Below are 27,628 nucleotides of genomic sequence, written 5' to 3' on the forward strand. Positions count from 1 at the left end.
TTCCAGTTTCAATGTGTGCAAAGGGTTTTACAAAATTTTTTCTCATTTGAAGCATAATAAATCTCTGAAATGGACATTGTTATCCCATTTAGAAATGAGGAAACTAAGGTTCACCCATTCACATTATCAGACATTACACCTCAAAAGAGCATTGGCCAAGATATTGGAGTGCTTGCTATTTCCTTCTCCAGGAGGAAACTGAGGCAACAAATAAGAGTTACATGTCTTGCCCTTGATCACACAACTAGTAAGTGTCTGAGACCACATTTGAACTCAGGAAAATGAGTCTTCCTGGCTTCCAATTTAGCACTCTACCCACTGCGCCATTTAACTGCCTGCTACTAGGAAGTGCTAGAAGTTAAATTTAGACCCAAATTTTTCTGATTCCAAGCTTAGTACTGTTGACTGGAAAAAAACACAGAACTATTAAATAGTCAAAATCACTCTTTAATCGAGGGCAAAAGGGGTTCAGCGCTAGTAGGCCTTGATACAGAGCTGTGCACCACACAGGACTGCACAAGAGTCCCAGGATTGAACTCTGGCCACTGGCCACTGAACCCTGGGAATGCCAAATGTAGGAGAATGACAATTCCAAGGAGCCATTAAAGTTGGGGAGCTTAAATACCTTTCTAGGTGAAACCCAGGGGATTTAGGATGAGAGGGACAATTGATTGACTTTACCATGGTAAGAAAGGAAAAGGAGGAGTTCCAGACAGGAATAACAGTGAGGGGCTGATGCTTCACAATGGATGCAAAAGGGAAAGATCCAGCCCAGGGCTGGGCCACCAAGGTAAAGGACAGTTAGCCTAGGGGGAGAAACCATTGGGACAAAAGAGATATTTAACCTCTGATGGGATTAACTATTTCTACCCAAACTACCAGGATATCTATTGTTAGCCTGAGACCAGAGAAGTAGGACCTTCCCTCAGGGAGAAACCTCTCCAGTGACAAGGTCAAAACCTGGGGTTTCTACCTCCAAACCAGATAAACTGGGGACTTCTAAATTCCATGTTGACAGCACTCAACTCCCTTCATATACCAGGAAACTCCTCCAGGGGTTATGTGACTATTTAAGTTTGGGATAGCTAATAGTTGGCATTGATATGTCACCTTAAGGTTTACAAAGCACCTTATAAAGGAGTCTCATAACAACCCTGAGATGTAGGTGCTCTTATTATCTATATTATTTTATACAAGTGTCTTGCACAGAGTCATTCTGAAATTATAAGACTGGATTTGAACTCAGATCTTCTTTGACTCCTGGGTCTATCGCTCTATCCCATCTTGATCCTATGTCACCTCACTCCCTTCCAACACGGAAAGACTGATACTGAAACATTTATTAAGAGCAGGCTCCATGCAAAGCACTGTGCTAGCATCCCAGGAGAGGATATTTAAAAGTCTTGTCCTCCGCAACTTTCGGGTAGAGGCTTTCACTTTGTATCCTCAGCTCTTAGCACAGTGGCTGGAACAAAGTAAGCGCTAAGTATAAGAGATGGTATAAAGGCTTGAGAGCCCACAACTGGGAAATTAAAAATGCCTGGAGATAGAAAGACAGATGGACACACACACACACACACACACACACAGAGGGAGAGTTGTGTGTGACAGACAGACAGACAGACAGACAGACAGACAGACAGACAGACAGACAGACGGAGAGTGAGAGAGAAACACTTCGGGGGTTAGAAAGGATAATGCCAAAAGATGCTGGTGAACCAGGAGATAAGTTGGCTAGAGATGTTCTGCTGTTATTTCCCATCCTCACCTCATCTTGTCCTGGCACCAGGGGCCGCTCGTGCTCTCTGTGATTCTCGACGAGCCCAGGAGCATCCCTGGTTCACTTCCCTTAGCTTCCTACTTCTTTCCCCTCATGCTTCCTCTCGGGATCCGCCGCACCCGTGGATAGGGTGGGGCTCGCGCAGAGCCCGAGGTAGACCCTCGGGAGGGACCGCATGCTCCCCTAGGCTCCAAGGTACTCACTGTCTCCTAGCAACCGACTGGGCTTGGAGTGAGTTGGGTGGGGGATGGGGATGTGGGGGGGCGGTACCTGGCTGGAGGTGGGGCTGGGGGCTGGGGGCGGGGCTGGGAGCAGGGAACCGGGAGCCGTAGCCAGGCTGGTCCATGGCCAGGACAGCTCGTGTCCCTGCCCGGCACCATGCGGATCCTCTTCCTGGCCGTGCTGCGGGCGCACACCGGCAACGCCGTGACGGCCGCGCGGATCCGGTACGTGCGAGGAGGCGCGGGAGCCGGAGGTGGGGAGGTGGGGAGGAGGAAGAAGAGGAGGAGGGTGCGCATCCTGGTTCAGAGCGGCCCACAGTTCGGCTCAATTCTCCAGGCCCAGGAGGCCCCGCTCCCACCTGGTCGCGCTAGGAAGGGCCCCGGACCCCATGCTTAAGCCCGTTAATGTGCCTTGTACTCTCCTGCAACTGAGGTTCCAACCTCCCATCCCCCGTTATATCCTTTCTCCCATTGATTCTCCCTCCAAAATGCCCCCTTCCCTGCCTATTAATGTGCCTTCTGCCTTCTAGCAATATGCCCTCTCTCCATTAATGGACTTTCCCCTCACCTTTTGATGTGCCTTCCCCCTGTTAATGAGTGCATTCTTTTTCTCCAATAATGTACCCTTTTCCCATTGCCTCATATAGTCTTTTTCTTAATGCACATCCTCCCCTTCCAAAAATGTAGCCTTCTCCTGCTCATGAATGTCTTTTGCCCTCTTGCCATCAATGTGCCTTCTTCCTCTATGGCACTTATTTTACTTTATGTCCTCCTGCCATTATTATGCTCCCTAATAATATGCTCTTCCCCCCTCCAATAATATACATTAATGTGTCTTATGCCTTCAGTATACCCCTCCTTTCACTGATACAACCTCTCATTAAAGAACTTTCCTCCACCCATAATTGTGCCGTATACCCTTCCCTATTAATTTGCCCCTTTGCCCATTAATATACCTTCTTCCCATTAAGACTTCCCCTCAGGAGACAGCTGGGTGGCTCAGTGGATTGAGAGGCTGGATCCTGGGTTCCAATGTGGCCTCAGACACTTCCTAGCTGTGTGACCCTGGGCAAGTCACTTGACCCCCATTGCCTAGCCCTTAGTGCTCTTCTGCCTTGGAACCAATACACAGTATTGATTCTAAGACAGAAGGTAAAGGTTTTAAAAAAAGATTTCCCTGCACAATATTATGCCTCTCTTCCCAAAGATGTGCCTTCTCCCTTGCTGCCATTTCTATGCCCTCCCCCACTAATATGACCTTCCTCAGTCTCTTTTCCTATGAATGCATCTCCCACCCAAGTATTAATATGCCTTGTCTTCCCCCCACCCCTACCCCAACCCTTCCCTTAGGATGCTTCCCTCCACCATTAATATCCTTTCTTGTTCTATTAATATGCCCTCGTCTTTTAAAATGACCTTTGTTTCATTAAAATGCTCCCACCTCCCTTTATCATGCTCATTCCCCTGTCCTTTGTTAATACACCCTTAATTTGGTCAACTGGACATTAATTCATTAAGATTAAAAAGTAGCTGATAGTAGAAGAGTCAACTATAGAGGAAACCAGGAAGACTTGGGATCAAATTCTGTCTTTGGTTATGTACCTGGACAAGTGGTTACCTCTCAATGTTAGGGCTGGACAACTTGTAAAGACCATATATGCCTGGGCAGGTAGGTGGTTCTGTGGTTAGAAAACTAGGCCTGGAGATGGGAGGTCTTGGTTTCCAGCTTCAGATACTTTCTAGCTAAGTCACCCTGGGCAAGTCACTTAACCCCAATTATCCATTACTGCTCTTCTGTCTTGGAACTGATACTTAGTATCAATTTTCAGAGAAGTTAAGTATTAAAAAAGAAAAAATAGACAATGTGTCTGAGATGGTTCTCTACCAGCATTGGAAAAAGGAAGTTCCCACCTAGGAGATGATTAGTCCAAAGAAATCACAGATCCAGTTCCTATCCCTGACCTTATTAATAATTATGTATGCATATATTTATAAAAGGTAAGCACCATGAGGGCAGGAGCTATTTTCTTTTTGTCTTGGTCTTTCCAAGGTCAAATGTAGTTGTTGAACAAATGCTTGCTCACTAATCAGATGAACCTGATGCCTCCTAGGAGGAATGAGCTTAATTATTCAGTGCATCCAGTGGAGCTGACTTTTTTTCCTATAATAACATGAGGATCTATGTTCCATACAACATTTTTTAAAGGCATGTACTATATTGAAAACTAGTAAGAGCATTGCCTTTTTGTCTCTATTCTCTTTTGAACTTTTTACTTTTTGAAACTGTTTTGTTAAAACTTTTATATATTTTTCTTTCTTCTGTTCTAGAAGTATAGACACTACTATGTATCCAGCAAGGTGCCCAGTGATACAAAGACAAAAACAGGGACTTAGTTCCTCCTATAAGGCTAGGAATGTGCTCCAGGGCCTTCTTGAACATTTGCTTGTTTTCCTTTTGGGGTGGGGCTCTTTATAAAGAGAGGATCCTAAGACCATAGTTTTAGAGCTGAGAAGGACCTTGGAAGTTCAACTTTCTCATTTTACTGGTGAAGAAACTGAGAACCAAAGAGAGTCACATAGGTAGCAAGTAGTATGGCTGGGATTGGATCCAGGGCTTCTATTTTTCAAATTCAATATTCTCCCCAGCAAAGTGATGTCATTTTAAGGAGAATAAACATGTATAGAGTTACATAAATACAGAACATACAAAGTCATTTCAAGCTCCTGCTCCCATTAATGTGCTTTCCTTCCCTTCCTACCTATCTCTTCTTGTAGCATCTTACAAGGGGAAAAAAATTGTGAGATCATAGACTTAGAACTAGAAGGAATTATAGAAACCATTCAGCTTAACAATCTTATTTTATAGATGAAGACATTTAGGGCCATTGAGGGAGGAGGTAATTAATTGCCCAAGGTCATACAGAGTAAGTAGCAAAGTCATTTCAGAAATACTCAATTCACTAACTATTTACTAAGCATTTAGTATGTCCAAGATAAGACTATTTAAACTCTTTGTGTCTCTAAGTAACTTCTTTTTTTTTTTTAAACCCTTACCTTCTGTCTTGGAGTCAATACTGTATATTGGCTCCAAGGCAGAAGAGTGGTAAGGGCTAGGCAATGGGGGTCAAGTGACTTGCCCAGGGTCACACAGCTGGGAAGGGTCTGAGAGCAGATTTGAATCTAGGACCTCCCATCTCTAGGCCTGGTTCTCAATCCACTGAGTTACCCAGCTGCCCCCTCTAAGTAACTTCTAAGACTCTTAAGAGTCATCTAAGAGATGAGTTACTGATATGTGTAGGTGGAGGGAGTTTCCACGCTTGGAGTTTTCTACGAGATGCCCCACCTAGGTCTGGGGTTACAATGATGAAAGAGTCAAATAGTGTAGTGCCAAATGCAGAGGATCTCAGCTTGTGTTCCATGGAATCCTTATTTCAGGGAGTCTGTAAACTTAGATGGGTGGGTGGGGGGGAATGATTTCTTTATTTGTTGCTACCATCTAATCTTGTTTTTTAATCCAATGGATTTTATTTTAGTCATTTAAAAGCATTGTTCAGTGAAGGAACACTTCAGGCTTTACCAGACTGAGAAAGGAATCCAAGACCCATAAATGGTTAAGAACCTTATTCTAATGAATTTGAACTTCCTGTGTTCCAGGGACTGTATTAAAGATGGGATACACAAAGAAAAACAAAGAGTACTTGCCCTTAAGGAGCTACAAGTCTAATGTGTAGAGAACATTAAAAAAAAAAACCTGGGTAAACAATTTATATAGCTAGTATAATTGGGAGGTAATTTCTTTTTTTTTTTTTAATAAAAACCCTTACCTTCCGTCTTGGAGTCAATACTGTGTATTGGCTCCAAGGCAGAAGAATGGTAAGGGCTAGGCAATGGGGGTCAAGTGACTTGCCCAGGGTCACACAGCTGGGAAGTGTCTGAGGCCAGATTTGAACCTGGGACCTCCCGTCTCTAGAGCTGGCTCTCAATCCACTGAGCCACCCAGCTGCCCAAGGGAGGTAATTTCTGAGGGAAAGATGTTAGCACTTGGGGAGTTGGGGAGGCCTTCTTCAGAAAATGGGATTTGAGCTGAGTCTTGAAAGAAGTCAGGAAAACTGAGACAAAGGTGAGAAAGGAGAACATTGGAAGTGTAGCGGACAATCACTGCAAAGGCTTAAGTGTGAAGATAGACTTGTGTTTGAGGCCCTGCAAATAGTCCAGATTCATTGGATGGTGTAATGGGTGGGAAGACTGGGAAGATGTGGGATCAGAGGACTTCAAGTGCCAAAGAGAAGACTTTATATTTGATCTTGGACATAATAGGGATCCACTGTGTATATGTGTGGGGTAGGGAGGGAGGAGTAGAAGAGGGGATTAGAAATGGGTTAGGTAAATCACTTTGGCAGTTGGGAGCTGAACAGGTTGCATTTCCTGCTTTAGGCTCTTCATTCTGTTGGGTTGAGAATTGGGAGGTGGAAGGGATCTTAGTTTCAAATTCAGTTCAATTCACGAGTTAAATATTTTCTTAATCCTAGAGGTGTACTAGGTAGGCATTATACTAGGATATGATGGGAATTCCCCTTTCCCTCCAAAAAAAAAAAGGAAAAGAAAGAAAAACAGTCCCCTCCTTCAAAGAACTTTGCCCTTTATGTTGCTGTTCAGTAGTTTCAGTATTATCTGACTCTTTGTTACCCCATTTGGGATTTTCTTGGCAAAGATACTAGAGTGATTTTGTCATTTCCCTCTCCAGCTTATTTCACAGATAAGGAAACTGAGAGGCCAAGAAGGTTAAGTGATTTGCCCAGGGGCACCCAGCTATTGTCTGATTCCAGATTTGAACTTGGGGAAGATAAGTCTTCCTACTTCCAAACCCAACTCTATCCATTGTGCCACCTAGCTGTGCCCCCTTAGACTTCTTAGTTCAGATAGCTTTGAGATTTAGGACTAGAAGGGACTGTAGAGACTTCTAGGCCAACTTTCTCTTTTCACAAAACTTTCAGATCTATTTGTTTGACCCTCATAACAACCTCATGAGAAAAGATCCAGAGAGGGAAGTCATTCCCCTTTTATTTTGTTGTCCAAAGGGTAACAACAGTAGCAATCATGGTAGGGTCATAGATTGTGAATTATAAAGGACTTGAGGAGTCACTGAGTTCAACCCCACATTTTACAGATGTGGAAACTTACAAGTCAGAGAGGTGAGTGATTTGGCCAAGATGGAATACGTAAGAAGTATCTGAGACAGGATTCTAGGGAAGGTTTTACTGATCCAAAGTGCAATTATACCTCACTGGCACAGATAGTTTCAACAACTGAAGGAGTGATTACAGACTACCTGGTCAGTCAGCTTGTCAATTAACATTGTCAGGCACTGTGCTAAGCTCTGGGGATACAAAGAAGGGTAAATGGCTGCCCCTATCCTCTGGGAGCTCATCTAATGGCGAAGACAGCAAGATAGCATGTAACCCAACTGTGTACAAACAAGTTAGAGGCAGGAAGAATCTGAAATAAAGGAAAGGCACTAGAATTAAAAAGGATGGGGCAAGGTCTCCTGTGCAGTGTAGGATTTTAGTTATAATTTGAAGGAAGCCTGGGAAGTCAGGAGGTAGAGATGAAGAGGGAGAGCCATTCAGGTATGGGGGACAGCTGGTGAAAATTCCCAGACCTGAGATATGGAATATCTTGATTGGGGAACAGTCAGGAGGATAGTGTCACCTTATTGCAGAGTTCATGGTGGGGTTAGGGTAAGTGTAAAGTGTAAGAAGGTAAAGAGAGGTAGTAGGGGCAGATCATGAAGAGCTTTGAATGCAACATAGAAGATTTTACATTTGATCTTGAAGGTAATAGGGAGCCACTGCAGTGGTAAGAATGAGAGGGTGACATGGTCAGACTTGCCCTTTTGAAAAACTGCTGATAACTGAGTAGAGGATGGATTGGAGTGGGAGAGACTTGTGGCAGGTTGAACCACCATTCATCTAGGCATGAAATGATAAGGGTCTGTCCCAGACTGGTAGCAGTTTCAGAGCAGAGAAGGGGGCTATGGGAGAGCTGTTACAAAGATGAAATCTACAGTTCTTATCATAAGATTGAATATGAGAGATAAGAGAGTGAGGAGGCTATATAATACCTGGGTTGCAAGCCTGGGGGTCCCAGGAAACCTGTGATAATTTTGGTAAAAATAAGGAGTCTTAGAAGTGGAGGAAGACTTGGTGGAAAGAATACAGGTTCAGTTTTGGACCTGTTAAATTAGTAAGATGTAAGACATCCTGTTTAGATGTTTATTAAATATATAGAGATGCAAGAATGAAGGTCAGCAGAGAGTTTGGGGCTGGATAAATAGAGATTTGGGAATCATCACTGTAAAGATGATCATTGAGACTGTGGGAGCAGATGATCACCAAGTGAAGTAGTATAGAGTGAGAAAGAAGGACCAGGACAGAGCCTGATGGGTTCTTTAGGGTTAGTAGAGATGACCTGGATGAAGATCCAGCAAAGGAGACAAGAAGGAGCAGTCAATCACACAGGAAGGAGGAGGATCAGGAGAGAGTAGAGTCCTGAAAACCTAGAGAGAAGAGAGTTTCTGAGAACAGAGGGAGATCTCCAGGGTCAAAAGCTGCAAAGAAGTCAGAAAGACCTGAGATTTGTTGGTGAAGAGATCACCGGTAACTTTGGAACCAGCAGTTTTGGTTGAATGGTGAAGTTAGAAGCCAGACTATAGACTGTTCAAGAAGAAAGTGAGCCTCAACATTATATAGGAGGAAATACTCCTTGTTCAAATTCATACAGTAGGTTTGCCTGAATTCAAAGATATAGGTAAGATTTTATGTAAATAAAGTTGGTTTATAAGTAATATGGACAGAATTTGCATTAAACTATAATAGGAATACTTAAACCTTTTTTTTTTGGTCATGCAAATATAAGGCATTATCATTAATATTAAAAGACCTTGGGACAGTTAAATGATATTATTTCCTTATATTAGTATTTGGCTTTAGAATAAAATATTTAATGCCTGTCAAATCCATCTTTAAAACATCTTAAAATTATTTTTGTCTTTTTATGTTGGAGATGATTATGACCTGTTTTAGACAGGAAAATTATTTCCAACAACAAAACATTTCATGAAAATGTCAAAAGCATCTATGTAAACATTTGAAATATAAACAAAAGCTTGTGAAATTCTATAAAGTTTAGTCTGAAATGTACCATTTGCTTATCATCCTTGTGAAGTAATATAGTGGAAAGATTCTAATTTTTGGAGTCAGAAATTTATCAAGGCAGCTAGGTGACAGTGGTTAGAGTGCCTGGCCTGGAGTCAAGAGAATCTGGGTTCAAATCAAGCCTTAGCTACTTTATAGATGTGTGACCTTGGACAAGTCCCTTATTCCTGTTTACTTAGCCCTTGCCCTTCTCTCTTAGAATTGTTACAGGAAGAAGGTAAGGATGAAAAAAAAAAGAGAAATTTATTAAAATTTATTCTTAATTACCTATTTGTTATCAGGCACACCATTGAGAATTGCTGAATGTCATCTGGATGGGTTCTTAGGGATCAGTGATTGAGGAAAAGCATTTAATAGATATCTATTGTGTAGAGAAGTGGCAATTGCTTAGTGGTTAGAGTTGGACTTAGCGTCAGGAACACCTGGGTTTAAGGCCTCTTTACCACCTTATAGCTAGTTGTATGATCATGGGCCAAGTTGCTTAACTTTTCTGTAAGCCTGTTTCCTTATCTGTAAAATCAGAGAGCTGGAATAGAGAGCCTCAACTGGCCCTTGCTGGGAATCTAAAGGCAATATTAAACTACCCCTGGCCTCAAGGAGCTTCTGTTCTATCTGGGAGAAAATGTGTGAAAAAGTGAAAGGTGAAAGCACCAGCTTCTGAAATAATCAGGAGAGACCTCAAGCAGAAGATAGTCAAAACTGAGATTTTGTTGAAGAACAAAATATCAGTACTCTGGATTTTAAGCCCAGGCCTGTTAGAAATAATTTTAAATTAATATTAATCTAAATTCAAGCTTTGTTCTTCCTAAAATAGAGATATTCTCTCTTACCCTCTGACATGTTCTTTTTTTTTTAATTAAATTTTTTTTAAACCCTTACCTTCCATCTTGGAATCAATACTGTGTATTGGTTCCAAGGCAGAAGAGTGGTAAGGACTAGGCAATGGGGGTTAAGTGACTTGCCCAGGGTGACACAGATGGGAAGTGTCTGAGGCCAGATTTGAACCCAGGATCTCCCATCTCTAGGCTTGGCTTCTCATTCCACTAAGCCAGCCAGCTGCCCCTTGACATGTTCTTTTTTTTTTTAATTAGAAAAAAAACAAAAACAACCCTTACCTTTTGTTCTAATATCAATTCTAAGACAGAAGAGTAGCAGTGTGGCTAGGCAATGAGAGTTAAATGACTTGCCCAGGGTCACACCGCTAGGAAGTATCTGAGGTCAAATTTGAATTCAGGTCCTCTTCCCGGCCTGGTGTAAAAATGTGTTAATTGTTTCCAGTTCAATGGAAATATGTAGCACAAATTTGAATAAATCCCACCCTCCATCCCCTTTTTAGGAAGATTTATTATGGGACCCTAACTCTTAACATTTACAGGAATAATAATTATGATAATAGCAGCTAGATTTTCATTGCATTTTAAGGTTTGCAAAGCATTTATCTTGTTCCTCATAGCAAGTAGTTGCTATTATTATAATACCCATTTTATAAGTGAGGAAAATAAGACTAAGAAGTATATTTGTCTAGGGTCATAAGACTAGTAAATAAATGCTTGAGGAAGGATTTAATTCAAGGCTTTCTCACTTTTTGTCTATCATATTGCCTTAAAATTGAACAAGGAGGGGCTTGATCAATGACACATTTAAAACTCAGATCAATTGTGCGTTGGCTCTGGGAGGGCAGGGAAAGAACATGAATCTTGTAACCATGGAAAAAAATTCTAAATTAATTAATTGAAAATTAAAATTAAAAAAAATTGAAAAAGGAAATCTTGGATAGGAAAATTTCAATTTGTTTACACAGGTTAGGGCTAACCTACTATTACATTAAGGTGATCCAGGTTGATAGAGGAAGTGGACAGAGTGACTTGGAGTCAGGAAGACCTGAGTTCAAGGGTGACCTCAGATAATTACTAGCTGTGTGAATTTGGGCAAGTTGCTTAATTCTATTTACGTCAGTTTCTCATCTATTAAATGAGCTGGAGAAGGAAATGGTGAACCACTCCATGATCTCAGCTAAGTAAACCCTAGATGGGGTCATGCTGAGTTGACGCAACTGAAACTACTAAACAACAATGACTCCATTTCATAGAATAGTAATCACTCAGTTTTTCAAGAAACTATGGTAGGATTATTATCCTAAAACCACCTAATAGCTCTTTGGCCTCTCACCTGAAAGGGTTTTCCTGGTGACTTAAAGTCAACAAAGGAAAGCCCTTTCAGCCCTTGACTGGAAAGAGCCCCCAATGGGCAGTTAGGAGAACTGGGTTTTCTATCCTGGTTCTATCACTGTAAACTTGGCCAAGTGACTTGGGCTTCAGTTTTTCTATCTGTAAAATGAAGGGTTTCACTTATTCCTTCTGTGATCATTTACTCAACCCCCAGGGGTGTATGAGTGTTCAGGGTGGTCTAAAACCTGATATGGGGGCTTGAAGACCCCTTTTAAGGGCTGCTTTGTTGTCCACTTACCACCCAACTCTCCTCCATGTCTCTAAGAAACTGTATCATACTCAGTGGTCACCCCCTGGTAAGCCATCTCAGCAGACAGAGATTGAGAGTAATTGATGGGCTACAGAGCTGTCACTGAGTTAGGGGGTGTCTACTCCAAGCATTGAAGACTTCTTCTTTTGGAATGGGTAGATGAGAACAATTCGTTCCAATGGCCATGAAGGCAGTACAAGCAGGCTCCATGGAGCATTTGGAACTTGGTCAGACATCGAATACACCAAGACCATCCATTGCATCCTGGGTCAGCATAGTCATCCTGACTTTTGTCTTGCTACTGTACTTTATTGACTTCGGAAGAGAGGGAGGCTGATGACTCCATTCAACTCTGCCTCATTTAAATTCAATTCACAGGCAAGTAACAACATCATGTGATGTCATTAGTAAATGAAAGACAAACAATAACTTTAGCCTCCATGATATGCAGGACATCAGATGTTCTATCTTTATTTACAGGGCAGTACTTAAAAGACTTGTAGTTTCACCTTTGAGGGTTCTCTCTTTGGCAACAGAGATCATAAAACCCATCTTCAGATGGTTTAGATAAATTAAGGCTACAAAATTCACTCTCATTCTGGCTCTCCTGGTGATGATGATCCTTTCTGAGGTTAGCTTGGCTGCTCACCAGACCATTCACACACAGCTCATCACTGGATTTGTACTTGAGGCTTCCTCATCTTTGTTGAACTCAGAATGCCTGGTTAGATTCCATGGCTTCTCTGGGCCCCTGGTATTCTAAAGTTCCGTGATCTCGGGATATTGGTCAGCTCCTTGGAAATTGGGTTGGAAAGAAAAGACTGGAATTAGTTATAGGAATGGGAAGAAACAAACATCACAATTCCATAGCAGAATTGTAGAGTTCAGTTGGAGGATCATGGATTCAAATCCTAGTTCTGTTGATTACAACCTGTGTCAAGTTTGCCAAAGTGGTTGGCCTAAATGATGTCAAAGGCACCTCTGATCCCATGAAAGCTCTGGCTATTTGAAAGTTTGGCAGTAGATGAGTCAGATTTAAGCTGAACCCAAGTCATCAGTGGGAGCACCATAATGGAAAAGGGATCTAGCCCTCCTCCTTTTAAAGCAGTACTGGAAGGCCTTTTCTTGAGTCTTGTCTTCTCTATTGTTTCATACTTGATAGTGACTATAACCAGTAGTTGACTCAAATGATAGAAATGAAAGGAAATAAACTATCACTTTAAGATTCTGAAGTCAATTTCTAACATGGTGGAAAGAGCATTGGATGAGAATCAGATGGTTAATCTCTATCTTGGGCCACTAAGTACCCACATGGCATAGGGGGTGGGGGGAAGCTGTATATCACTTTATCTTTCTTTCTGAAACTCAGCATCCTTATTTTATGAATGAGGGACTGGGCAGGTTGGCCATCTGACTTCCAGCTTGAAGTTTTTATGAGTATGGTTCAAGTGCCAGAAAATAAGGAAAGGTCAAAGGATTTTTAGGAGAAACTACTGATGGGAAAGTCTACTGTCCAATGTTGGGAGATAGGGCCACTATGCTTGCAATTATCTTTGAAAAGAGTGACAGTTCAGATGCAGAATATCGTAACCTTTGGTTCTGTCTGCTTAAGGACGACAGACTTTAATCTATCTATCTATCTATCTATCTATCTATCTATCTATCTATCTATCTATCTATCTATCTGTTTAATATATATATGTTTCAAACTCTTACCTTCTGTCTTAGAATCAATACCGGGTATTGGTTCTAAGGCAAAAGAGTGGTAAGAAGGGCTAGGCATTGGGGGTTGACTTGCCCAGGGTCACACAGCTAAGAAATGTCTGAGGTCTGATTTGAACCTAGGACCTCCCATATCTGGGCCTGACTCTCAATCCACTGAGCCACCCCACCCAGCTGCCCTCAATAGATATTTTTTAAAAATGGGAAAGAAACATTTCAGATTTGAGAGCCCAAAAGAAGTTAACGATCAGAAATTGTCGGAAAACGTGGAATGTAAAAAGTGAGTTAGACATTCAATCTTAACATTCCATTCCTTTTTCGGGAGCCAAACCAGTTTCATGGTATTGTTATTATTTTTTTGTCTAAACCCTTACCTTAGAATTAATACTGTGTATTGGTTCCAACACAGAAGAGTGGTAAGGGCTAGGCAATGGGGGTCAAGTGACTTGTCCATGGTCACATAAAACTAGAGGCTAGATTTGAACCCAGGACCTCCCATCTGTAAGCCTACCTCTCAATGCACTGATCCACTCAGCTGCCCTTGTTTTTGTTATTTTTAATGCTCTCACTATTATGAAGCATTTATTTCATATTTTTATCTGAAGATATTTTATTTTCCCAATTACATATAATAACAATTCTCCGCATACATTTTAAAAATTATAAGATCTAAATTACTAAGCATTTATAAAGAAACAAAAGACAACACAAAGTTGTTAGGAATTTTTTTGTTTTTTGGATGAAATTTTGTTCACATATTTCTTTAGGGGATTAAAATAGCTAGGCAATTACTGTGCTTTTTTCAGGAGACACAGTATGCCTGCATTTTAAATCTAAAGGCAAACACTACCTCATTTTTCATAAAATATTAAGTATTGAAAAATAATCAGAGCATTTCGAAAGGAGAATTGATGGGGCAATAATACAACAATGAGCAATAAGCCTTTGTAAACGAACAATAAAAGCTTTGGGGTATGTATATGCATTATATTTTGCTCTTTTACATCAAAGAAATAGTGAATGGTGTCACTAGCAAAGAAATACTTTGGGGAGTCCAATGAGAGAAGACTTGTAGCTGCTGAAATTGAAAGAGAAAGAAATTCTTTTTTTTTTTATGATTAAGGAAAATAGAGGTAACATCACTTTTCTCTTCATTTAGGCCAGGTTCTGAGAACCACATCAATGTCTCTTGTTAGAAATGTATGATATTAGAAATTAATGACATAGGATTGGATTTAGGGGTTCATGTTCATGTAGTTATAATTCTTCCATTGACTCACCCAGTGTGACCTTGGGGTAGTCATTTCTTTCTGGATTCATGCAACAAACATTTAGTAAGTACCTATTTTGGACCTTACAGTGTGCTGGGCAATTGTGTTACAGAAACAAAATATGAAACATTGACTCATTGTACTCTTCACCTCTCTCCCTTTTCTCTAATCTACCCATGCATATGGATGGTGGCTTCTGATAGGAAAGTATTACCCATACATGATAACATCATTTAGAGCACAGCTTATTTGAAGAGCTTTGATGTTGTTCAATCTATTCAGTTGTTTCTGACTCTTCATGACCCCATTTAGGGTTTTCTTGGCAAAAGTACTGGAGTGGTTATCCATTTCCTTCTTCAGCTATTTTTATAAATGAGGAAACTGAGGCAAAAAGGGTAAAGTGTCTTACCCAGAAACATTTGAGATTTTCTTGGCAGAGATACTGGAGTCATTTTCCATTTCCTTCTCTAGCTCATTTTACAGATGAAGAAACTGAGGTAAATAAGGTTAAGTTGCCCAGGTTTAAAGAGCCAGTAAGTGTCTCAGGCCAGATTTGAACTTGGGAAGATGAATCTTCAGACTCCAGACTGGGCATTTTATTGATAAAGTGAACCATCTAGCTGCCCATCTTAAGTGCTAGTTAGGCTTTTATTTCCTTGATAAGTTTGGAAAAGAGGTTAATTTAAACTAGCTTAATTTGCCTAATGACATTTGAAAAAAAAACTTTCTTTAATGTATCTATCTGCTATCTGTTTACTCTTTATCTGTCAGTCCAGCTATCTATCCATTTTAAAGCTGTGGAAACTGAGGCCCAGATAGAATGGCTTGGACAGGGCCCCAAAGCAAGTAAGGGCCTGAAGTATAATTCAAAACCAGGTCATTATGTACAGCAACAGAAATATTGTTTGAAGAATGACTTGTGTATGTCCACCTCCAGAGAAAGAACTGATAAATAGAAATAAGCAAAACATTGTTTTATTTATACATGTATCTTTTTGTCAAATGATGCCTTCTCTCATGGTGGGAGAGGAGGACATAGGGACTTACCTGTGTATTTTAATGTAACAAATAAATAAATACATTTTTGAAAAAAGAAAGACAAGAAGCCAGGTCTTCCTGATTCTAGATCCACAGCTCTTGCTTCTGTACTCTGTACATTGTACTTGGCTGCTTCATGAATTGAATTGAATTTCTAAATTATGGCTTAAGAGGTTTTCTTCATCTTGAAAGGCCACATAATGGAGAATATCAATACTTGAGGACAGCCCAATATCCAGAATTAGGGAGCTGACAAAGCAGATGTTTCAGAGGTGATTATTTGCATCCCTGATAGATTTTGTGGCATTAAGCAAATTTCCTATAAATAGGAGCATCCCTTGTGAATTTCTACGTTTAGAGACTCATTTATTGCTTGACAGAAAGAGTAGGGATAGAGCATCTGAATGTGGAATAAGCCACCACTGAATGCTGATCAATCAGAAATAATGACCAATCATCTATAATATTATCAGGCAACAGGGAAATGAAATTAGAGTAACAAAAACCTTTCTAATGAATTTATCAGATATCATGATAAAAAGTAGTTGCTAATTGCTATTTAAAAGCAATTGGCCCTGTGATTTCTTTGGCATAGAGAACTTTCAATTGGGATGAGTCCTTCTCTAGCAATGCAAGTCAGTACCTTCTCAGAAACATGTTGACTTAGAGCAGTGATGGTAAACCTATGGTACAGGTGCCAAAGATGGCACACAGAGCACTCTCTGTGGGCACATGCCACCACCCCACCCCCAGAGTTCATTACTAGAAAGGTAGAGGGACTCTGGCAGAGCTGTTCCCCTCTCCCTCTCCATCATACCTGATGACATTTTTTCACATCACCCACCTGTCTGCCTAGCAGCCCAATGGAAGCACACAGTGGGTAAGGTGGGAAGCTCACAGGCAACAGAGATAGAGGACAGCTGAGCTCTCAGTCCCTCTCCTCCCCTTCTCTACACTTGCTGAGGACATTCTTCACTTCAGCCACCCCTCTTCCCAATAACCCCAAAGGAGCTCTTTCTCTTTCTTCTGTGTGGGCTAAGGGGGGGGGGCAGGGCATACCTGGCACCTAGTGGGAAGGAAGGGTATGGCACTCAGTCTGGGGGGGGGGTAGGCATGCCACTTTGTCTGGAGGGTGGGGCCCAGCACTCTGTCTCTAAAAGGTTCACCATCACTATCTTAGAATTACTTAGAACACAGAGGTGAAGGGACTTGGCCAGGATTGTCTGGCCAATATAGATCAAAGGCAGCTCTTGAACTCAAATCATCTGGATCAATTCTGTATCCACTATGCCAGGCTATCTATTTAATAAGTACATGTTAATGAATCAAGATAATTATTTTTATATACTACCACAGATAAGTTTTAATGAATGTTTTATATACCTTCTCATAATATTTTCTCTTTGACCACTATCCAGTTAACACAATTAAACCTCTACCTCCTGTCCTTACTGCTGTAATTACTTGACTTCCTATTTACTCACACACACAGATTGAGAAAGGGAAAGATGGAGCATTAATAAAGCACTTTCTGTGTCCAAGACACCATGCTAAGTAATGGGTATACAAATTTAAGCAAGATGGTCTTTTCCTTCAAGGATGAGACATTTGAAGGAGAAGACAGCACATAAAGGAGATCTTGAAGGTGGGGAGGGGGTGTTCTCAGGAAAGGGCAAGATGGCTGGTGAGGAGGCCATGAAGTCTGAAGAGTGAGTTCCATTAGTGGTGAAGAGAATTATAACTGGGCCCTCTCCAGAAGTAGTGTTGTGGGCAGGGATTCACCAATTGTGAGAGTGGAGCAGAAGGAATGGTTGCCAGCATCTTGAAAAATAAGTTAGGAAATCGAACAAGAAAAATGGTGACCAGAGGAACAAAGTGAATAGGATAACCCTCATAATTTCCCTGTAAAATGAGAATGTTGGCACATGTTTCAAGGTATCAATTTGTACTTGTGAAAGCTATTGATTAAAAAAAAATACACCTTTCTGTTTCAAGCAAACAAAAAGGATTTTTTCCTGTTCTCTTGCTTCATTCTTAAAAAAAAGTTTTTTTCGATGTGTTTTATTTTCTTATAACACCATCATTTCTCTAGTGTCCCATTTCTTTCTCCCTCCCAGAGCCAGCTTATATGTCAAATGGGATTTTTAAGACCCCCCCCCAAAAAAAAAGAAAGAAAAGAGAAAAGAACAAGAAAAATCAGCATAACTTATCAATACATTGAAAGAGTCTGAAAATATGGACAGTGTGAAACACTTGCTGGTCTCCCAACCATGCAAATGGGTGGAGTTGGGGAATGGCTTCTCATAGCTTCTTTCAAGTCATACTGGTTTTGATTTTTTTTTTTATGCTTGTTCTTTCTATTTACTCTTGTAATTATTGCATCAATGGTTCTCTTGGGCTTATTTGCTTCGTTCTGCATCAGCTCATATAGATCTCTCCGGGCTTCACTGGATTCTTCATATTCATCATTTCTCCCAACTACTTTCATATGTCACAACTTGTGTAGTCATTTCCCAAGTGATGGATATATACTTTGTTTCTAATTTTTTGCTGTCACAACAAAGTTCTTCTATTAATATTTTGGCCAATATGGGGACTTGCTTTTTTGTTCAGTGGCCTCCTTGGCAGTATAAGCCTCATAATGCGCCTAGTAATAGAACCTACAGGTATGGACATTTTAGTCACTTTATTTGCATGATTCCAAATTGTTTTGCAGAATAATTATACAGACTGACAGCAACCACGTACTAGTGTGGCTATCTTCTCACAACCCCTCCAACATGGACTCTTTCCATCTTTTGCCATCTTTGCTAATTTTCAGTGTGAGTGAAATTCAGGTGTGTTTTCATTTGCACTTCTCTTATCTTGTTTGTTTCTTAGTCCTTCTAGCACTTTCTCTAGAGCAGTGTTTCTAGAGGCAGGACCTACGTATATGCTGGAGATGAGAAGAGAGTCCTGTGTGATATGATGGCAACAGGGCATCTCTTTCAGTTAAGTTCAATTCTTCCATGGATTCAGTCCTTACTGTGTCAGGTGACACGAGCCTTCCTCTCAGGTAGCTTACAGCTTCTGTGAGAGACAAGACATACACAGAGAGACAAGCACGTTTGCTTACATTCCATAGGGAATAACAGCGTGTAATTCTGCAGCAATTAAGAGAAGGGAGAGATCAGGACAAGCCAGCAGAGCTGGGGAAAGCTTTATGGAGTAAGGTGAGCTCTGAAGGTGGCCCAGGAGTTAGCCAAGTTGAGGAGGGAGAATCTATTCCAGGTAGTGAGAAGAATATCACCCAACGCCTAGAGATGGAAAGACAGACACCTGTTGTCTTTGGGGATGGATAGTAAAGGAATTGGTGTTTTGGAGTGAAAACCTCCTATCACAGAATTACAGGGTGGATAGGGAGGGTGAGATAAGATTACAGAGGACTTTCCATCTCGGAAAGTTAAATTTTAATTCTGAAATTAATGGAAAATTTTGGGAAGGGGAATAATAAGATCAGAATTGGGTATTAGAATGATTAATTGGCATTTTGTGCAAAATAGATTGGCAAAGGGGAGGGGAATGGCATAGGGCAGGCCAGAAGAGAGACTAGACATAGGAGACTATTAAGAGGAACACAAGCAATGTGTTATTGCCATTATTTTTTTTAAACCTTTATCTTGCATCTTAGAAATAATATTAGGTATTAGTTCTAAGATAAAAGAGCAATAAGAGCTAGGCAATGGGGGGGTCAAATGACTTGCTCAGGGTCACACAGCTAGGAAGTGTCTGAATCCAGGGCTTCCCATCTCCAGGCCTGACTCTATCCACTGAGCCACTGTAAAGATTAAAATTTAGGGGAGACTGAGGCAGGTAGAAATTAGTTTCTCTCTGCAAGGAGTTGTAGATTAAAATTCAGGGGAGACGGGGAGACTGAGGCAGGTAGAAATTAGTTTCTCTCTGCAAGGAGTATTATATTTTTTAGAGGTTTATTAAAGGTTAAAGATTAAAGAATATACAAGTAAGAAACATGTGCCTAGGCCAGAGGCCTAGACAAAATAACCTCACATCACGCAAGAGACGCGCCTGCTCCAAAACGGAAGTCCAAAGAGCCAAGAGAGAGCCCCTCAAAAACCTTTGAATCAGCTTAAATACCTTCTCGATCTTGGCCCAGGTGAGATTACAAGGCATTCTGGGGAAGCGGAGCAAAGGCTCGTGGGGATTGTAGTCCTGTATTCGAGTCTATTTTTTACAGAGTATTATATTTTATGAGGTTTATTAAAGGTTGAGAATTTAAGAATATACAAGTAAGAAAAAAACACATGCCTAGGCCAGAGGCCTAGACAAGACCTCACCTACATTATGGAAAGAGCCACATCTGCCCCAAAACGGAAGTCCAAAATAGAGGTCAAAAGCCTTTGCAATCAGGTTAAATCCCTTCTCAATCTCGGCCCAGGTGAGATTACAAGTCATTCTGGGGAAGTGGAGCAAAGACTTGTGGGGATTGAAGTCCTGGATTCCAATCCATTTTTACACCACCTAGTTGTCCCTTAATTCCATTAATATTAATTATTATGATTAATAGTAATCCAAGCTTGAACTAGGACATTAGCAGTAGAAATGAATCCATTTAGAACATTTATGAGGAGAAATGAGTGAATAAGAGAGTGAAGGGAAGAGCACATCACACCAAAGTTTGGGAAGTCTGGCTGACCAGACCAGGAGAAGTGCTATTAACAGCAGATGAGAGATGGCGGAATTAGTTTGAGGTAGGGAATGTGAAGACTTTGTTTTTAGCAATATCAGCTTTGACATCCATGAGGAAGAACCTACCAAAATAAAATAGGACAGCCAGGCGGGAGGAAGTTCCTAAGGGGGAGTGGGCCGGACAAAAAGCAGGGCTGGAGATTTAGATTTGGGAATGATCATCACAGAAGTGGCACGAGAATCGATGATCTCTCCAAAGTAGGAGGGTGCAGGGAGAGAGAAGAACCTGTGAACTCCCACAGATAAAGGGCAAAGAGGGAGTCAACAAAGTAGATGGAAAATTTATGAGTCCAATGCCATGGTGACAAATGGCAGACAATGCTGTGGCCACCAAACTAGAGAGAGCTGGCACTGTACTCTGTCATCCATGGTCCCTGGGGGAAGGGGGAACAAAGACATTGCTGTAGACATCAGGCAGCCTAAGGGTGGGGATAAAATGGCATTTGCGACGGCCATCTGGCTTTTCCCTGGCAGAACATATATTTTAAGCCAGATTGAGTAAAAAGGTCAACTCAGGAACTAAGAATTATTAAGGAAAATATATTTCGATTAAAGAATTAATCATAGCAGCTTGCCTGTAGCATATTAATGTTTATGTTCTGCCTTTTTTTCTTTTCTGGGTTTTTTCTTGACGAAGGGATCATCTAGAAGCTGTAGGCCATACATGTAATCTGAAAGATGCCCTTGACTTTGAAAGCTCCACTGAACTATCCAGCCTAATCTGCGCTGAGAAGTTTGAGGCAGCCCTGGCCCTTCATCTTTATAGAGGAGGCAGACTTTTACAAGGTAACCCTCTTTCTATTTAATAGTAGGAACCTTGAGAGACCAAACTGCAGCCAACACAACCAGTGACAAATGAAGCATTGGGGTTAAACGTGCATCCAAATGGAATCATTCTGTTTATCTGGATCCACAAGTGGGGGTGAAGGGAGAGGACATTATTCTTTCTTATAAACAACATGCTCAAAAATAATACCAAAGCAAATGTGTTTATAAATTTACAAAACTTTTTTTTTTTTTTAAACCCTTACCTTCTGTCTTGGAGTCAATATTGTGTATTGGCTCCAAGGCTGAAGAGTGGTAAGGGCTAGGCAATGGGGGTTATGTGACTTGCCCAGGGTCACATAGCTGGGAAGTGTCTGAGGCCGGATTTGAACCTAGGACCTCCCATCTCTAGGCTTGGCTCTCAATCCACTGAGCCACCCAGCTGCCCCCCCTATAAAACTTTTTGTTATAAATTTTAAAACTCCAAACAAAGATAATCAAACAAACATAAAAATATCAGAAGACTTGCAATGTATTTTATTTTTTTTAATTAAACTCTTACCTTCCATCTTGGAATCAATATTGTATATTGGTTCCAAAGCTAAAAAGCTAGGCAGTGGGGGTTACGTGACTTGCCCAGGGTCACCCAGCTAGGAAGTATCTGAGGACACATTTGAAATCAGGACCTCCCAGGCCTGGCTCTCTTTCCAGTGAGCCAACTAGCTCTCCCTGAGGACAGTTTTCTTATGCCTTCGCCTTTTTTTTGCCTGCCCTTTGCAATGTATTTAAAATGAAGTACTTCTGCTATAATGAGAGAGTTCTACAGAAGGCTTTCAATGGATGTGCCATTTCCAAGGCCAGTTGTAGCAAGACTAAAGATAGCAGCAGAAGAGAAATAAATGATGAGAAAGTTTTCATTTTTTAAATTTAAATTTTGTGTGTGTGTGTTTAACAATGACTTGCTTTTTTTCTAGACCTGAAAGAAATGAAACAGTGATTGTCATTTGGGTTAGTGAAATTCCAGGAGATAACCTTATAATTTTATCATTAGCTGTCAACACAGAAGACCTAAATTTTTGTGGGCAAAATGTGTCATTTCTAAAATTTCATGCATTGGTGATAACGTGGTGGACTTTATCCATTTTCTTTTCCTCTGTATTTTAATGCTCTCTCTTCAGCTTGCCTTGGTTATTGAGTTGTTATGATTTGGAGAGGACTTGAAATATACAGAGCCAAATTCCAGTAGGCACAGGGTATAGAATTTATATATATATATATATATATATATATAAATTCTATACCCAATTTTTTATATATATAAATATATATATTTATAGGTTTATAGTCAGGAAGACCTGAATTCATATCTAGTTGGTTGTGTGACCATGGACAATTGACTTTACTTCTAAACACTTCAGTTTCCTCATCTGTAAAATGGGGATGTAAATCCTTCCCAAGGCAGTGAGAATCAAGTGAGATAACGATTGTAAAGTGCTTAGCATAGAGCCCAACACATTGTTGTTCTTATTCAGTAGTGCTTAAATCTTCATGATCCGATAGACTTGTCCGTTGGGTTTTCTTGGCAAAGATATTGCAGGTTTACCTTTTCCTTCTCCATGATGTCTCCATTTTATAGATAAGCAACTGATACAAATAGGGGTTAAATGACCTTCCTAGAGTCACAATAGCTACTATATGTCTGTAACAGGCTTTAAATTCAGATTTCTCACTCCAGGCCTGGTATTCCATCCATTGCACCACTTCATTGTTTGGCACATAGTAGGCACTTAATGTTTATTTCCTTCTTTGAAAAAATAAAGGTTGGCAAAGGATGGTATGGATGTAGGGAAGTAGATTGGATATCCTTTTGTGAAGGGAAGGCACAGGAAGCCTTCCTTCACTGGACCAGCATACACAAAGTCTTGGAGACTTCTTTATAAAAAAACTATATTTATTGATAAATTTAATATTGAAATTGAGGATCAAACACAGGGAAGCCCTAACACTAAGGAAACTAATTCTCCAACTACATCTATCACAAGATGGATTCTTTAGGACTTGCTGTTACACTAATCTTCCTGCCACTGGCTAGAACTCCCACCAAACCTAACTAATCTACCGGACCTCAGTTGTTGTAATCCTCAGTTGTTGATTTAGTTGGTTATCTTAAAGTTGTCTCCAAATTCACTAAGAATGAACCCAAGATGACTGAGGTCACTCAAAGCTGAGTTTGGCTCTGAGGAAAATCCTCAGAGCCCACAAGCAGGATCTTTCAGGTAAACTTTCTCTCAGGCAGTACTGGTAAACACAGCTGGAACAAACAGATCTTCTTTGACATGTTCTTTCCAGCTCCAGGGAACCTCCAAGGGCAGTTTTCAGGTTTCTTCTTCCCAAAAGATTAAGGGTAGGGAAAACTCAGAAGAGAGCAGCCTTCCTCTCCCAGCTCAGAACAGGAAGTCCCTGTTGCTCACCCCAACAGTGTCCTTCAGCTCCCTCTACATTCTAAGATTCAAGCTCATGGTCATGTCTTTGGAGACCGCATGCAATAATATTCTTAAACTTGAACCTTACTTTAGTATAATCCTATTCTGATATCTCTTCAAATACCTTCTAGTTCTTTTGCTTCAGCCCCAACATCACTGGATTTCTGTAAGTGAAGAAAATAGCAATAAAAGCAGCTCTCCTTGATACAGCACTTTCGAATTTACAAAGCATTTTCCTTGCAACCATCTTCTGATGTAGTATCGCCCCAATTTTTTTTTAATTTAAAACCCTTACCTTCCATCTTGGAGTCAATACTGTGTATTGGCTCGAAGGCAGAAGAGTGGTAAGGGCTAGGCAATGAGGGTCAAGTGACTTGCCCAGGGTCACACAGCTGGGAAGTGTTTGAGGCCAGATTTGAACCTAGGACGTCCCGTCTCTAGGGCTGGTCCTCAATCCGCTGAGCTACCCACTATTGCCCCAATTTTAAAGAAGAGAAAACATGCCAAAGGCTAGTGTATATTCTAAACCCAGTTATCTTGACCCTTTGTCAAAATAGCCAGTATAAAGTCAAACCTCCTTTCTCACTCCATGGAACTGCTTTCAAAAGAATATTATTGGGGAGTAGTTAAGTGGATCAGTAGATAGAGAGCTGAGGTTTAGAGATGGGAGGTCCAGGGTTCAAATTTGACTTCTGACACTTCTTAGTTGTGTGACCTTGGGCAAAGTAAGGGTTTAAAAAAAAAGGATCAATATTGGGGCAGCTAGGTGGCACATTGCATAGAGTGCTGGGGTTGAGAGGACCTGGGTTCATATCTAGCTTCAGACACTTCCCAGCTGTGTGACCCTGAGCCAAGTCACTTAGCCCAGATTACCCAGTCTTTGAGAGTTGTTACTAAGAAAATTAGGGTTAAAAAACAATATATTGGAATATATAGCTATTAAACACAGTGACTAAAGCAAGTGAGATTATCATTGGCATCTTGGGCAAATTACTTCCTATCTCCAAGCCTCAGCTTCCACATATGTAAAATGAGGGGGGTAGACTAGGCACTTTCTAACTTGATTGTATACTTTTATAAGAAGTTGTTAATTGGAAAATCTCACAGAAAGTTATCATCACACCCATTGGTCCATCAGCCTTTTATTCACTCTTTTATCTCTTTGGTTGATTATCTATATCTATATCTATATCTATATCTATATCTATATCTATATCTATATCTATATCTATATCTATTTTTTTTCCTTTCTATCAGGCTGATGGTGAGTAGGTAGGACATGGGCTAATAGAAAGAGTTCTAGTCAAAAGATTTAATTTGCCTCTTGGCTCCATCTCTCTCTTACTTTCTGTCTTCTCTCTGTCTCTCCCTCTCTGTCTCACTTTGACTTTGTCTGTCTGTCTCTCCTCACTTTTCCTCCCCCTCCCCTTGGGGTTAAGTGACTTGCCCAGGAGCACACAGCTAGGATGTATCTGAAGCCACATTTCAATCTCCCAAATCCTTACTTTATCCACTGTGCTACCTAGCTGCTCCATCTTCAATTGCTAACCCCTTCTTCCCCCAATCATTTCCCTCCTCTAAGGTTATTTTCCATATCTGTAAAATGGTGACATCAACATTTGCAGGACCTTTTGTGAAAGGAGCACTTTGTAAATCTTAAAGTCGAATATAAATGGGATCTGCCAGTATCTTGATTATAACCCTTATTTCGTAGATGTTGGAATTAGCCCTGAGAGTAAATATTTCTCCAAGTCACATGACTAGTGACATCTGTTATGTTAACACTGCCTTTTGTTTATGTAATAAAGTACTGGAGATCTGTGTGTGTGTGTGTATGTGTGTGTGTGTGTGTGTGTGTGTGTGTGCACATGTGCCTGTGCACGTGCCTAGATCTTTTAACCCAGATAGTAGTGATTTTTGACTAGATCATGCTCTGACAAACTCACAAGTGGTTGTGAGTCAGTCAGTCAATAAGCATTTATCATGTGCCTACTATGTACCAGGTGCCAGTCTAGATGCTGGGGATACTTATCCAATGTAACCTAATCTTGTATTTCCAGCTGCCTTTCAAACTTCTCAAACTATTTGTCCAGGTGTCATTCAGTTGTTTCAGTGTTGTGTACACACACTTCACACTCCATTTGGGTTTCTTTGGCAGTAATATTGAAGCAGTTTGCCATTCCTTCTTTGGCTCATTTTAATCAATACTTTGTATTGGCTCCAAGGCAGAAGAGTGGTAAGGGCTAGGCAATGGGGGTCAAGTGACTTGCTCAGGGTCACACAGCTAAGAAGTGTCTGAAGTCAGATTTGAACCTTAGAACCTCCCATCTCTGGGCCTGGCTCTCAATCCATTGAGCTACCCAGCTGCCCCCTTTTATTTTGTTTTTTTAAAACAAATGGGAGATGGAGTGCCTGAACTATTGAGTATGGGAAAGAGTATAACATATAATAAGGCTGGAAATATAGACTGAAGTCAGTTATGAAGATCTTTAAATGCCAAGCAGGAGTTTGTGTTTGATCTTAAAGGTCATAGAAGCCACTGGAATTTTCTGAATAAGGGAATATATGACAATTGGACAGAAGAGAATAGACACTGGAGGTAGAGAGACCAGTTAGGAGGCCACTGCAATGTCCCGGCCAAGAAGTAATGAAAATGTGAACCAGGAGATTCAACAAAAGAAAATAAGGGAATTGGCAGTTTTTGATGTACTAATTTAAGGATTCTGTAAACCTCAAAATTCCTTAGACTTATAAATGTTGGAAATTTCACCATTGGGATATTTCATACTTGGAAAATTTCTTACTGATAGTCTATTGGAATGGGAACCCCATTGGCATGGGAGGTTCCTTCTCTTCCCTTCTTAAGATTACTTTAGGACAGAAACCCTTTGCTGAACAATGGAAAGGACTTTGACCTATGCTTGAGCATAGAACAGGAATTTCTTTGAGTCTTGATTGATTTTAGAATTGATACAATGGAGATACTTGGAATAAATCTCCACCCTATTCAGTCCTAACAGGATTGAGTAAGGGCTGCAGCCTAGATCAAAATTTAATTATTCCAATCTCTACCATACTCAAGTTAACAGGATTTAGAAAGGGCTGTAACAAAAGGAGTATAGATTTAATCATTTGAAAATATGACCTTCAACAGACATGTGCAAAAGCCAGAAACCTCTGGGCGGTCCTGGGTTAAGCGAGAGCCTCCATTGGCAGGGAAATTGATGAAGAGTGATTGGTAGATGTGAGGACTGAGGGGAGGCAACTTAGATGGTGTCCTGAAAGATAGGAGGGTCTGGAGACTGGAAGAGGGTGGTTGGAGTTTTTGGTCGGGGTGGTTCCTGGGCTCTGAGGAAGCTTGCTCTGAAGGAAGCTGAAGGTGGGGGCCTCTGAGACTGTTTCTCCATTTTGGACACGTGAGTAATAGGGACTGATCTCTTTTCTTTGCCCCAGCTATCTAAGGGCTTGGGCCTTTTGGCCCAGCCTAAACAGAAGGGGTATTTAAGCCCTATTCCCTTCTCTCCCCTTTCTCTCTCTATATATATCTCTAATTCCTTTCTTGCTCCTATTGTAATTAAACTCCAAAAAAGGCTGACGGCTGACTTGAGTTTTTCATTTAGGAATTACATAGCTGATTCCTGGGCGACCTTAAATTAATATATATCAGTCTTTTAAAGTGATTCCCTTGTAACAATTCACAGGTACAAATACAAATATTTATAAACAAAATAAATATAAAAATCCTGGTGTGGCTAAAAGGCTGCTATGATTGTGTGTGTTTGTGTTTAACCACTATCAACCCTTCCCCTTGTGTAAATTAAATATCTGGGGGACCTCCAACCCAGTCCAATCCTGGAAGGACTCACCATGGGGGTTTTAGAGTTACAAATCTAGGCTGCCAGTAGGGCAG

The 27,628-nt window shown here is 40.7% G+C and overlaps 1 protein-coding gene across 2 annotated transcripts in view; it reads left to right on the plus strand.

Annotated features, from left to right (window-relative positions):
• The first annotated feature begins 2,081 nt into the window (after positions 1 to 2,081).
• GLT1D1 (glycosyltransferase 1 domain containing 1) overlaps positions 2,082 to 27,628 on the plus strand; it is a 126,639-nt gene continuing 101,092 nt past the window's right edge. The window contains exons 1-2 of one of the 2 annotated variants that reach the window (XM_056821910.1): positions 2,082 to 2,226; positions 21,108 to 21,256. In XM_056821910.1, the coding sequence (XP_056677888.1) occupies positions 2,159 to 2,226; positions 21,108 to 21,256 (217 nt within the window). In that variant the 5' untranslated portion in view covers positions 2,082 to 2,158. The remainder of the gene's footprint in view (positions 2,227 to 21,107; positions 21,257 to 27,628) is intronic. The other variant, XM_056821911.1, reaches the window with a different exon arrangement.

The sequence above is a fragment of the Monodelphis domestica genome, chromosome 3 (assembly GCF_027887165.1).
Source record: "Monodelphis domestica isolate mMonDom1 chromosome 3, mMonDom1.pri, whole genome shotgun sequence".
In the NCBI taxonomy this organism is placed as follows: Eukaryota; Metazoa; Chordata; class Mammalia; order Didelphimorphia; family Didelphidae; genus Monodelphis; species Monodelphis domestica.